The sequence below is a fragment of the Chaetodon auriga genome, chromosome 15 (assembly GCF_051107435.1).
Source record: "Chaetodon auriga isolate fChaAug3 chromosome 15, fChaAug3.hap1, whole genome shotgun sequence".
In the NCBI taxonomy this organism is placed as follows: domain Eukaryota; kingdom Metazoa; phylum Chordata; class Actinopteri; order Chaetodontiformes; family Chaetodontidae; genus Chaetodon; species Chaetodon auriga.
Genome location: NC_135088.1, coordinates 20,165,291 through 20,178,695, shown reverse-complemented (window position 1 = coordinate 20,178,695; position 13,405 = coordinate 20,165,291). Strand labels below are relative to the sequence as shown.

The 13,405-nt window shown below is 42.2% G+C and overlaps 2 protein-coding genes across 3 annotated transcripts in view; both read right to left on the bottom strand.

Moving 5' to 3' along the window:
* The window catches only part of srrm3 (serine/arginine repetitive matrix 3), a 69,001-nt gene extending 60,977 nt beyond the window's left edge, over positions 1-8,024 (bottom strand). For both annotated transcript variants that reach the window (XM_076749737.1, XM_076749738.1), the window contains exon 1: positions 7,829-8,024. The gene's annotated coding sequence lies outside the window, so the exon portion shown is untranslated. The remainder of the gene's footprint in view (positions 1-7,828) is intronic.
* Positions 8,025-8,828: 804 nt separating this feature from the next.
* mlxipl (MLX interacting protein like) overlaps positions 8,829-13,405 on the bottom strand; it is a 50,099-nt gene continuing 45,522 nt past the window's right edge. Inside the window, exons 12-17 of the mRNA XM_076751459.1 lie at positions 11,914-12,029; positions 11,601-11,723; positions 11,242-11,369; positions 10,901-11,024; positions 9,674-9,803; positions 8,829-9,527 (exon numbers count right to left, since the gene is read on the bottom strand). Coding sequence (XP_076607574.1) covers positions 9,364-9,527; positions 9,674-9,803; positions 10,901-11,024; positions 11,242-11,369; positions 11,601-11,723; positions 11,914-12,029 — 785 coding nt within the window. The 3' untranslated portion in view covers positions 8,829-9,363. The remainder of the gene's footprint in view (positions 9,528-9,673; positions 9,804-10,900; positions 11,025-11,241; positions 11,370-11,600; positions 11,724-11,913; positions 12,030-13,405) is intronic.

Sequence of the window (13,405 nt, the reverse complement as noted above, 5' to 3'; positions counted from 1 at the left end):
CCTCTTTGTGCTAAGAAAAAAAAAAAAAAAAAAAAATAGGGCCCATGTGGTGTTAAGTGGCCAGTAATCCAAGTTATTATAGCAATCGAAGGGCGTAGTAAAAGTCAGGCTGCTGGAGAAGTAGCTGTGAATAATGCACATGCTGGTACTCAGGTCTTTTTGTTTAAGAGGTTATTTATTATTTACCAAGAGCCATTTGGTCATAATGCTCATAATCGTCTATGGAGGCTTCAAATAAAAGATCATTCAGACACACACACACTGGCATACGTACACTTAGCTGCAGACAGAGACATTCTTCAACTACCACAAGCACACACATGCATACCATTTTATATAATCCAAGAAAGAGCATGATTGATTCATCCCCGCTCCTCTCCACTCGCTGTATGACTCTCTGACAGGCAGCTGTGGACTGAACACACACAATTCTGACTGTAACACACAAAGACGGAAATAACGGCGTTCCTCAAAACCAGGCGCAGGCATAGACTTTACACCGAGGTCAATCTACCAAAGGCATCCGCCAGTATGCTGGGGCTAAGCCGAGGATAAAGGGAACAAACTGTTATTTTAGGTCTGGCCCGCTCTAAATAGGGGAAAGCAGTGCGACAACTGCAGCAGGCAAGGCTGATATGAATTCCCAGTATGCGCCGCAAAGAAAAGATGGAAAAGGTCAGAGCCCGCATTCATCTTTTCAGCACAGTTTTTGCTCGCAGCATCACCTTTTCCAGCTTTTATTCCTCTGCGTCCTTGGCCTTTTCCCATCTCTCCAGGGGAAAATAAATGGAATTCTGCCACGCGGCGCAGCTCAGCACTGATGACATTTTGTCTGCTGGTTTCACTCGCGATGAACCATTGTCACTCATTACACATACCCACTGACAATACTGTTTATCCCGAGCAATTAAAACGCTGTTTATTTAAAAGGCTGTACGTGATCCAAATTAATGTTAAGATTCTATGTGATTTACATAGACCATAAAACCGCAAACTGAGGCTAGCGGGGGATTATATTAGGTTACTCTTGTAAATACTGTTTTTAATGGGTGAGAGAGGGAGGTTAGCAATTCACCAAACAAGCCATTATTGAGACTCTGTCTCATTTCCTCATGTGAAAGCTGCTCCTTGAGTCATCATCTTATCTTTGCCCGATCCTCTCCACCACCTCACCCACTCAGGATTATGACAGCTCTGGATGGGCTGCTGAGAGGATCATTTCTCCCACTCACTCTTTTGCTTTATCTACAGTATCTATGGCAGGATTCAGGAGGCTTTCTGAGGAATACTACGACACAAAAACAATTATTTCCAACATGACAAACACCTGCCGCCACCGCATGTGTGTGCGCAGTAAAGCACCTTCATTAATAAAGTATTAATGTGAGTTTGGTGATTGTGTGCGTACATTTCCGGCAGCAGAGCTGAAGAGCTCGAGTTTTGCTTCAGGGTGCTGATTTAAATTTCATGTCGTTTGTGGATTTTGGATAAAGTACACGTCCTAATTAAAATGTACTTCAGTCATTAATTTCTATGGTTTTAACATATTGGAGTTTAATTAGCTTCTATTTCTTTTTCTTCCCCAACACTGCAAAATTGGTTGCCCTGTTCTCCTGACCTTATATAGAAAATACTGTGCTGCTGTTGCATACAAAGTCCAAATCTTTTTACACAGGCTGGATTTCACAGAAAAATGTATGAATGTATGAAACGTATTTTTCTATATAGCTTCATTAAAATAGATAGATAGACTGATAGACAGTGTATTGTTGTGTACTGCATGTCTGTTTGTGCAGTGTGTTTGCTGAAGAGAGAAAAGGGTAGGATGTGTGTGTGTGTGTGTGTGTGTGTGTGTGTGTGTGTGTGTGTGTGTTAGGTCTCAGCACGGCAGATGGTTTTGTGTTGAGGGTGTGTTGGCCGCAGCAGCTGCTCTCATCGCGCCTCTCTCCATTCTTCTCACCCTCACGCCCACACACACATAAACACACACACGCGCACACACACAGCCCTCCTGAAAAGTACACCGGGATCACCTGATGGAACTCGACACTGATCCCCTCCATTATTCATGAGCTGACCGAGAGCTGCTACATGACCGCTCTAATATGCTGTAAATTCCTAACACAGCGCTCTCCTGGACTCGGTCACTCTCTCTCTCTGAGTCCTTCCTGTGATTTCGCACTAGACCCTGAGAGCGCAGCTACCGTTTCTCATACCAGAAACACCACGCCGCCTGTGACATCATTCTCAAATTACGAGGGAAACAGCTCGCCGATGAGTAGAGTGAGCGCAGGAATAAAAATGAAGCATTTTCACTATTCTCCCTCCCCCCCTTTGTCTCAGGCCCCGCACCCTCATTCTTCCCTCCCCTTCACCTCTCCTCTGAGGAAGAACTTCAAAGCAGCTCTGAAGTCAGTGGGATAGAGGAAGGGGATCCCTAGGGGACAGTACCACACACACACACAAACACACACACACACACACACACACACACACACACACACACAGAGCCCAAAGATGGCTAACAAGCAGTCAAACAGTGCCCTTTGAGCAGTAACTGGGTGACAGCTTCAAACGGGCTGGAGTCAAAAAGAGCACAGCAGTTTCTCATGACTGTATTGACTTCAATAATGCAGTTTCATGTGCCTGTTTTATTGCACACACACACACACACACACACATACACACACCAATATGTGCACGCAAACTCCACAGAAAAACACAGCTGTCTGGCAGAAAAGAATGCACTAATTTTAATGCATAATAAGGCTAATATTTAATTTAGTAATAATAGATCTGAGAAAACTAATGAATAAAACATTCTCTTATTTAACAATTATCAGCTGCAAAGGACAAAATTCATTAGAAACAGCCTCGAATCCTACAAGAAAAAATAAAAAAAAGTTGGGCTGAATTATTCAGTTTTTAGTCCTTGATCTAAATTTTATCTAATGTTTTTTTGCTTCTTGATGAGGATGAATCTGGGGCTAAGCTCCCTTTGATCAGGAGATGAAGCAGGCATTCTCTTGATCTTCCTAGTTGCTTAAATGCTTTCCACAGCGGGAGGCTAACCTCGAACCTAAAGTTACATTACAGACGTACCCAATCCAAACCCAAACTATCGAAAGAAAAACTTAATCACCTCTGAATGGCAAATGTGATTTCAAGAGGACCTGAGAGGAGGACCGGCTCTAAACAGATGAGCTGAGGCTCAGCTGGGCATCGCTATCCCCATACAAGAGATTCACAGTCTGATTTGCTAATCAAGATGAGTCATACTCTGTAGCAGGGGCTTTCAAACAGTGAGATGCACCTCCCATGGGTGGCACTGTGGGGGAGATATGAGGCAAAGATACTGTGTGAGGTAAAAGGGATGTTCTAAAAACAGCTGGGAGTTAGTTATTGTACTTTGGTCCGCTGATGCATACTCATCATCACCGTCAGCAGTTGCAGCAGCAGCAGCTGTGACGCAAGGTTCACAGACAGTTTAAGTATTTAAAAGCCCCTAGTGCCTGTTCTCCACAATTCGTGTAAAAAAATGTCCCTTCTACTGAGTCATAACTCAGTCAAATCCTAACACGGAAACAACATACACATATTTTTAGATTCAGTGTGACTTACTCTTTCCAAGGATATAATTATGTCCGATGTCCATTGCATAGAATTAGCAATAAATCTGCTTAAAAATCATAGAAAAAGACGTCTCTTATAACTCCAGATCTTGCCTGGGAATCATCACATTTTTAAGTTTTCTTCAGTATCAGAGTAACCCAGTGTTAGCTGTCAGCACACACACGGGTACAATGCACACAGGAGCTGCTAATAGCTAATTCTGCATACTTTTAATGGTGCCAAATTACGAAAATACAAACAAATACAGGCTTAAAAAACAGAGCTAAAATTGTAGCCCACAGCTTAATCACTGAATCCATAGCAACACTGTACTCCTTGTTACCTTAGTCACAGGGATGCAGAATGGAACAAAATTTCTCCCATCTCCCATAATGAAGTGAGTACTGCATCAAAAACTTGTGAGAAATTGGAGAAAACATCACATAAAACATCAAAAGCAAACTCCAATAAGAATCAGTCTTGGAGAAAGAGTGTACCTATTTGTGTGTGTCTGTCTGTGTACTCAAAGGAGGAGGATTAAAAATTGATGCGCTCTAACATGGGAAGAGTGCCGTGCTATTTTGTCAGCCTGAGCGGCGTGACACGGGCCACACTGCAAAGCCAGAGGGGCGAGGGATTTTCTTACAGGGATAATTCATCTCAGGTAAACTTAATGGAAGATGGGAGGGTGCTGCATTCAGCCTGTGGGTGGGCTGCTGCGGGTTGTGATGATGGCACCTCACAACAACAGCACGCAGTTCATAACAGCCTCTCAAGGACCGCAGCCAGCGTAGAGTGTGCTCAGTATCAGGCTTTATCAGACCTGAGTCTTACAGCAGCCCATGATAATAATTTTTCAAGAGCGAGATGGGCGGAGGTTACAGCATCAGGATGTCTCCAGCAGTGTCTGGCGGGCGGTGAAATGAATACTACTATTTATTTTATTGCTGTGATTACATCTCTTTCTAATGTACGTCCAATGTACAGGAAGTGATGTGGGACAAAATCCAAGGTCCTCCTTCAGAGCAAACATTTATCCCAAAGCCATCTGAAGCTATTGTGATATGAGGTACGGTCTTTTTAGTACTCAATTCTCTCTTTCCCCGAGCCAATTTTTTTTTTTTTTTTTTTTTTTTTATCTAATATTATGGGATGTCTACGTTTGTGGCCTTGTTACTCAAGTTTTACAGGGATAATAGCAGCACTTCAGTTTGTTAATAGCATGCTTATTTGCTTTGTTCGTGTATCTGTAAGAGATCATTCACAGCTAGTCATTACTGTCACCATCGATCATGAACATGCTGTGATTAAATAATAATAAAATAATAAAAATACAGTGCAACAAAATGGTTAAGAAATCGTGTCATTTAATTTGACATATTTAGGCTTCTTTTTAATATGAAACGTCCAAAATATCTCTCTAATGAACGCTGAGCGGGTCTTATTTCCCACATGGTGGTGCGACGCCTTGCTCAGTCTCCTTCTCTACTGTGGTCTGTTTGCTTCAAAAATGTCCAAAATAAAACACAACTTCCTCACAAGGACGCTTCACATCCAGTCTAACAAAATGACACGGCATAAAAAAACTTAACTCTTTAGCTAGAAGTACTCCCAAAGTGGATTTAGATTTGAGACAGGAACATAAACTGACGAGCCTTTTAAATAAAACATGACGGAGTTACCACCTGCAGTGAAAGCATACAGACCAGCTACGCTACAGTCCTTGCCCTGCCGACTGAAGCACAGATTCAAGGAGAATCACAAAGTAAGGTTTCAGGCTTTTCCAGCTTTCTTGCAAATCCTGACACTATTTGGCATGGCTTCCTGTGAATGAGCAGATCCACCCTTCCTGTGCTCTAACAATGCAGCAATTTGTGAGTGTGAGTTTTCCTTCAAACACACAATCAGACCGCATCATGAGACGATGTCTGGCTATTGTGCTTTGACACTTGGTAAATGGTTCTGGCCAGAAACACTTGAGCCTGATAAAAGCTACCTTTCCATCCTCCCTCTGCCACCCGTTTGACCGTCCTTCCCTCTCCACTCTCGAGGCTTCGCCCTTCAGGAGAGCTGAGGAAGAAGGAAGTAGGACAGGAGGAGGAGCAGTGTGTGTCTGCCAGCAGGATGAGAGGAGAGGAGAGGAGAGCGCAGGGAAGCATGCACTGACAGAGGCTGCATGTGGTGAGGAGGGACAGCGAGGAGAACCACTGAGATGCTGCAGAGTGGTGGTGGTGGTGGTGGTGGTGGTGGTGTGGGACGGGGGTATCATCACTCATCTAGGAACAATGTGAAGGCAGGAGACAGATGCTTCATGGAGAAAGAGGCAGAGAGACAGACGGCAGAGGAAGATAGAGCCAGAGTGACTGACATTTTCCTCACACCTCTATGAGCAGCCACATCCTAATACAAGCTAATCCCTCTATCAGCCTCTTACCTCACCTGGGCCTATCTCGCCTGTGACAAAATGGAAGACTGCTTTCCACGATACACTCCGTATTTTACTTGGGCCAAACCAGCACAGCGTTGCTCAAGTCCCATACAGATGAGTATTTGGTCAGCACTGTCGCTGTCCTGTCACTCACGCAGCTCCTGCTGACTTTTCCATTTTAACCGAGCAGTATGTCACAAACTGCGCGCTGATTGTTCCACAAGGACCGAGACGAACACTCTTTTGCTATGTCGGCATGGACTGCAGTAGGCATTCGTGAATTTACTCACACAGCTGTATATCGTAATGTAATTTGCAGCAGCGTGATGGATTGTGGGTTTTTGCCGTCACTGCAACTAATGATCGTTTTCATCATCAATCAATCTGAAGATTATCTTCTTAATGAATCAATTATTTAGCTTATAAATCAGAAAATAAAGTCCATTACAATATCCCAAAACCCAAAGTGACATCTTCAAATTGTTTGCTTTGTCTGAACAACAGTCCACAACACGTACAATGATATAAAAATGGCATTTTTAATGTGAAAAATAAGTCAAAAGTTTAAAACTTTTCTGGATTCATCAACTATTCATTTCAGCTCTATTATCAGTAATTTGAGTCACAATAAAATATTCCATGTATTGGGAGACACAAGCACTGAGGTCCTCTCTATTGAAAATAAATAAAACACAGGGATGTGCTGTGTATTATGAACTCTTGAGACAGATAGAGAATATTAAATTATAATGTTATGCTTTGCTTAGACATTTGTTATATTTGTGATATTACATATTGGGACTGCTGACGCCACAACAGCAAAGGAGTTAAATTAAGCTCTTTAAAATGTGATCAATATGTTTTTGCTTTTACTTTTTAAAAAGTCCATTGATCCTTAATGTATCTGCTCTGTCACAGATCAAAGTTTCACATTAACCTGAAGCTGTAACAAAACAACCCTCAGTGCAGTTTAGTGCATCAGGAAATATTGACACTTTAACCCACCAGGTTGCACACCGTGTTAATAAAATGACACCAAATGAGGCGACAGTTTAGTCTGATTTCAATAATTTACTAACAGAGTAAAGAAACAGCCCTTTCATTAGTCTGACACTACAGTATGTGACCAAACAACCCTTCAGTCTTTGTCTGCTTACAAAAAAGTGCTAGATGTAAATGGGGAAACCATTCAGCTCATGATGATTAACCACAGTGAACCAAACTAGGTTCAAATATCTGCCTCTTTTAGACACTCCCCCCCCCCCATATGACTAACATTCACACGTTTTCAAATATATGTATAGCTGTGAATGTCAGCCTTAAAACGCTGGCTAATCCCGCAAATGAGCACGGTGTGTAAACTGGAGTGGAGGCGGTTTAACCACGCAAAAAAACAATTAGAGCAGAGACGGTGATGTGAAATGTCCCGCAGGCAGACGGAGGGACATAAAGAAACAGCAGCTGGCCACAGTGGAGCAGCGGAAATCGACTAGTTATAAAACACCACCATCTGCAAAGCGAAAAGAGGCTGCCCAGTAAAAACACGGTCCCCGAACAAGCCCTGTTTTACTCAAGTGTCCCTCTTTCTCTCTAATAAACTAACCATAGCATAAATATATGAGGCACACACAGCACACGGAGCTAACGTAAACACCGCCTTAACACAGTCATCCAGTATTTATGAAGCATGAACGGAAGGGGAGCGTGCTCTTCTTCTCTGATGCATGACCGTTATTATCCCTGCCTACACCAACTTGATCCTATTTGAGCTTCTTCGAAAACTCTCACCTTTACTGCAGTCTTTTGCCTCGTCGCTGTCGGCGTTGCGGGCGAATATCGGTGGGTATTCGTCGGTATTTGGGACTCGGGTCGGCGCTGGTGCTGATGTAGAGCAGCGTCTTCGGTACCTCCTCTTCAGCGTTAGCTAGCCCGCTGCCTCTGCTCGGCTTGTGGTGCTGAAGTGGACAGCGCACCGAAGGGATCTGGGAACAAAAAGCCCACACTGCGCTTCTACGGCCCTGCCCGCAGCACAGCGCCCTCTGTCGGGCCGGAGGAGCGCTTACAGCCCGGAGCGACATGGAGTCAGGTCCACAGGGATAGCGTCACCTAGCGTGGCGATTCCCCAGTGTTTCTGTGTGGACGACTTGGTCCTGAGAATGGGCCACAGTGGCCGAGTTCACTTTCTGTATTATCAGTGTGGGGTCATAACTTCAAAAAAGCCCCTTCTGTGGAAGACATTTTGACATTTGACAGCACACACGGAAAGGATTAAATTAATGATGGCTGAATTCCATTTAGTTGCTTCAGCTTCAGGGTCCTGGCAATGTGCATGTGGGCTCACTGTCACAATGTCATGACTTATTGGGACACTTGAACAGAACAGAGACATTGTTAATGTAATCAGCAGCACCTGTGCTTTTCCTGCAAGTCAAAATGTCTGCGGGGAAAGACGTGTTTATCAGTGCATGCAGGAGTAATGTTCTTCTATACACTGCGTGCTGTGTTTCACTGTACCTGAAATTCTATTAGTTGCATGGGCTTTTGAAATATTTCAGGGTTAGTGAATCTTGGCCTGTTTCTAAGGAAAGATGTTAAGATTTAGTGTAAAATGGCAAAACTGAAAGACTGAAATTATTAATCAAAGCAGCCCTCCTTTCACATTTGGACATAATGAGTGAATAACAGTATAATGATCTTTCATTTTACTGCAGACCCTCTGGACCCCTTCCACGAAGCCCTGCTGGTCCGTAGACTCCACTCTGAGAACTGCTAGACATGTTATTCTTAGTTCTTCTAATACTTGCCCTGGTGTGAGATACCCAATACAGCATTAGGGAAATGTGAGGTACAGTCAGTAAATATCAGTAATTGAGGCAAACATATGTTACACAGAAAACATACCATGAGATGTAAAAGGAATTCAGAATAAATGCAGTTTTCAGCTGATGTTCCCAAATTATTTAAACAGAAAATTAAGCAATTCATTCACAGTCACAGTGAGTGACGTCTCTTTCCAATAATCTCAAGTTTGGCTTTACCAAAGAAAATGATTCTGGAGGCTGAGAAATAATTACAAGCGTATATTACAAGTACGTTATACCTTCATCGGACTTCAAGCATGGATCACATATAGTCCTGGGATTTTGGGGTGTACTGGAATACATTCTTTTTTGCAGCTGGTGAGTTTTATTGGAATGTGATTATGCATTTTCTAAAGTCTCGGAGCTAAATGTTGACTATTCCACATGTTCTGTTCTGACTCGTGGTCTCCTGTGCATTGTGGTGGATTCCAGTTAAGTTTCCACTGAGTCTGCTCTTCATGGTCACATGGGGTGTATGTTGTCCTGAGTGGGGGGCGGTAAGGAGTGGTCCAGGGCAGCAGCGGGGTTGCCCTGTGTGACAGCGAGGGTGGCCTGCTCTGGCAGTAGGCTGGGGTCTGTCAGGATGGCCGTGGTGGTACTCAGGAGACGGAGTGAACTCAGAACCACTAAGACAAATGACAAAAACTGATTGCAGCTAATGCAAAAGTACAATAGAATATATGGAATGATAGTAACACTATCACACAATGGTTAGCTGCCGTAAGAATCTGGGTTTAGATGTGCATTAAGAAAGCAGTTGTATTGGACTCACTGGGTCTCAGGGCAGGCAGGGAACAGTGCTGGTCCAGCCAAGACAGAGTGGATCGACACAGGTCCTCCACACTGGCAGTGGACACCATCCCATTATAGGACTCAAACAGTGGCTCAATGATGATACTGAACTGACAGTGAGTTGAGGAAAAATGTGGAGCTCACTCAGATACAAGAGGTCAAAAATATTCTTCAACTGTCTTGTTTTCCTAACATTACTGAATTTGTCCATACCAAAGTGCTTTACAGTGTTTAAATTTACAGTGTTTTGGAATTTCCCCTCACAGGACTAATAAAGGAATATTGAATTGAAAGACTGGTGCTACTCTGTAGTTTCCTGTTCCTGTTACCCAAACAGGATTAAATAGTGCATTTGTTGGGGACTATTTTCAGCTGCATATATATACATTCGGTGTGCTGGTGAGTATTTACATCACGTGCATGTGCGATCAATTAAAAAAACTACAGTGTGTGTGTTTGCTGTAGTGAAAGAATATGTCATCTGGTGCAACAGTGTGGCTCACTGATAGCTTTTCGACAATAATGGGGCTCTATGCTGTGCTCTATTGCATCCCTGCAGCATGGTAAATGCGGCTGTCTTGAATGAGTAAAGAGAAAATACCCTCTTGGAGAACTGTATGTTTCTAACTGAGAATATCAACAGTCAGATAAATGTACATTCCCATGAGGAACCATAGAAAACACCTTCACCTTAAGGTGTTTTTGTGGAACACACAAAAACGCACATTTGCAACACACACAGGCATTTATGTCAGCTGCCTGGTTCCACTGAGACAAAACAGATGAAAAATGTGCTTTGTGTGAATTCAAACTACGTTATTACACTTAAATCTGTGCAAAGACCATGTGTTGGTCACTTACTGTACCGTACCAAAACAAAAGCTCCATTTCATGGGATGTTTTTCCCTGCAACACTTTAAAATTTCTGTGTCCAGACTGGCATATTGCTTGGTTTAATTAGTTCATTTGGATTCAAAGAAAATGTTCTGGGAACAAAACAAAATTTGATATTCTTCCAAAGTCTTAAGATGCAATGCTGCAGCCAACTGTTGCAAAGTAATGAAACATAAAGAACCTCACAGGAATAGATGCGTACTTAGTACTCAACACTGGATCATAAGATTATATGCAGAGTAGGCAAGTTTTTGAAGTTGTGTTTGTGGGACTGTGATGTTTTAATTAACAACATTCATATTCATTAGGATACGATCCAGAACTTCCAGTTCTGCAGTGTCTGCGCCTGGACGTACTCTCTGAACTTCTGCCTCATGTGGTCAAAGCGCTGCCGTGTGATGGGCACACCAGTGGCTGGAAGCTGCTGCTGGCATGCACTGCAGGAGGGGACACATCAGCAGGGAGAGACCGGTGATGTAAAATCCACAGACCAAAAAATGTGAACTTTTCCTTTAAATTAATCCAAATATCACCCTGATATAACATGAAACCAAAATATACATCCAATCCTGGTGGATGTGCATACACTCACATGCGTGCACACAGTCTCACACACACACACTTGCACACAGAGGTCAAGCCTGAAGGTCTCACTTGATGGCAGAGTTCAGGAGCTGGATCTCCTCTCTGAGTTTCTGAGCCTCCTCGTGCAGCTGTGCTCTCTCCTGCTGCATCTTACCGATGTACTCAGCGGTTTTCTGCAGGGTGGTGGCTTTGCTGATCTGTGCCAGCAGACAGGGGGATAACCACCAGTCAGCAATACACCACAATAATTCACAAATATTCAATATTACTGTGGTTACGATACAATGAGATGTTTCCTCAGCTGCGTGTACTCTCATACACTTCGCCAGTTAAGCTGTGCACCAACTCAACAGCTCTTTGGTGATGCTCTCCACCCCCACCTTTCAGCACATCTATCTCTAATGCAGCTGCACATCTTTTCACAGTACCTTTATGCTTGGCTGAGAGCTGAGTGTTGTCACAAGATTATGTAAAGTGTCAAAACCCAGTTTGATGTTGAAACGCCTCTTCTGCTCTGCAGAGATGTGAGTTATCCTCCTGGTCTCTGTTTGCTGCGGATAACACAGCAGAGAAAGACACGCATCACAATTCACACCCAGGTTCATATATTGAGTGGTCTTATCTTATTTAAGACTCAGCAAAGATTCGATTACATTTATATCTAAAAAGCAGTATCCAATGCAATGCTGTAGTATATGAAGACATGGATATACGTAAATTAAATGAGACAGTGTGTCCTACCTTACTTGATTCTATCTTTCCGTGTCCTGAGAAGACTGAGTGTGAGGACTCAGGGTTGGAGGCCTTATCCAAAGGGTTTGGTGGTGATGTTTGGCCTGGATGTCCTGGAAAATTAACTAAAAGAAAGACAGATAACAATGTTGATCCTTTAGATGTGCAGGGACATCGTTTTCAGTTTTCCTTATGCGTACATGATAATGTAATGACCATGTCTATGTCTGTCCACAGCAGCAGTGGCAGAATGTGACTAACTACATTTACTCAAGTATTGTACTTAAGTACAAATATGAGGTACTTGTACTTTACTTGAGTATTTCCATTTTATTCATCATTATATTTTTCCCCTGCTTCATCTCAGAGGGAAATATTGTCATTTTCACTCCACCACATTTGTCTGATAGCTTTAATTACTGGTTACTTTTCAGAGTACATTTTTTTCATACCTTTCCTGTCCAGTGAAAACCACATATCTCCAAACACTACAAATTTTTCTGATAAACTGAATGATGAAAGTTCATCAAAGTTTTCCTGAGCTCATGAAAAGTCAACTTTTTAGAGATACATGGTTTTCACAGAACAGCGAGGCTACAAACATATGATGATCGTATAGAATATGATGCATTGCTGTTGATGAAACTACCCACTAGAATATAAAGCAGTAATATTCATCGAAAAACATCAGATATAATAGTTAAACACTGACCATTTTACTGCACAGTAATTACTTTACTTTTAATACTTGAAGTACATTTTGCTGATAAATCTTAGATACTTTTACTTAAGTAAGGTTTTGAAAGCAGGACTGTTACTTATATTTTTACAGTGTAGTATTAGTACTTTTATTTAAGTAAAGGATCTGAAAACTTCTTCCATAGTTTATCTGAGGAGTGCACTTAAGTGAAATTTTGAGGTAACTGTACATTACTGGAATATTTTACTGCAAAAACTTCACTTCTAAGTACCTGAGATTATCTTATATTTAGATTTAAAACTAGTCTGACTTGGTTGTTTTTTAGGCTGTTAGGCTGTTTGGTGTAGATCCTACACACTGGTCCTTTAGGATTTGACATGAAATAAAACATGCTATTCAAATCCAAACAAAAAAAAAAAAACCCTGTGAGCCGTTGGATGGGGCCTGACCCACAGGTTGGGAACCACTGGACTAAACTACCTAACTGTATATAAAGTGCAAGTAGTTCAAACTAGGTCCACCTTAATCAGCTACAGCAGTAAAATGCTGCTGACACATTAATGCATTAGTATCGTATTAGTCACAGGTGTATTTTACTGCATAATGAGTACTTTTACCTGATAATACTTCTGTCATTTTCCTCAATTAGGAGTTTCAATGCAGGACTTTTGCTTGTAATGGAGTATTTTTACATGGTTATATTGGTTCTTTTACTGAAGTAAAGGATCTGAATAGTTTTGTCACCACTGATTTTTGTCTTGTCTGAAACTTTTTTACATCATTTTGGTGCTCTCTGGACAA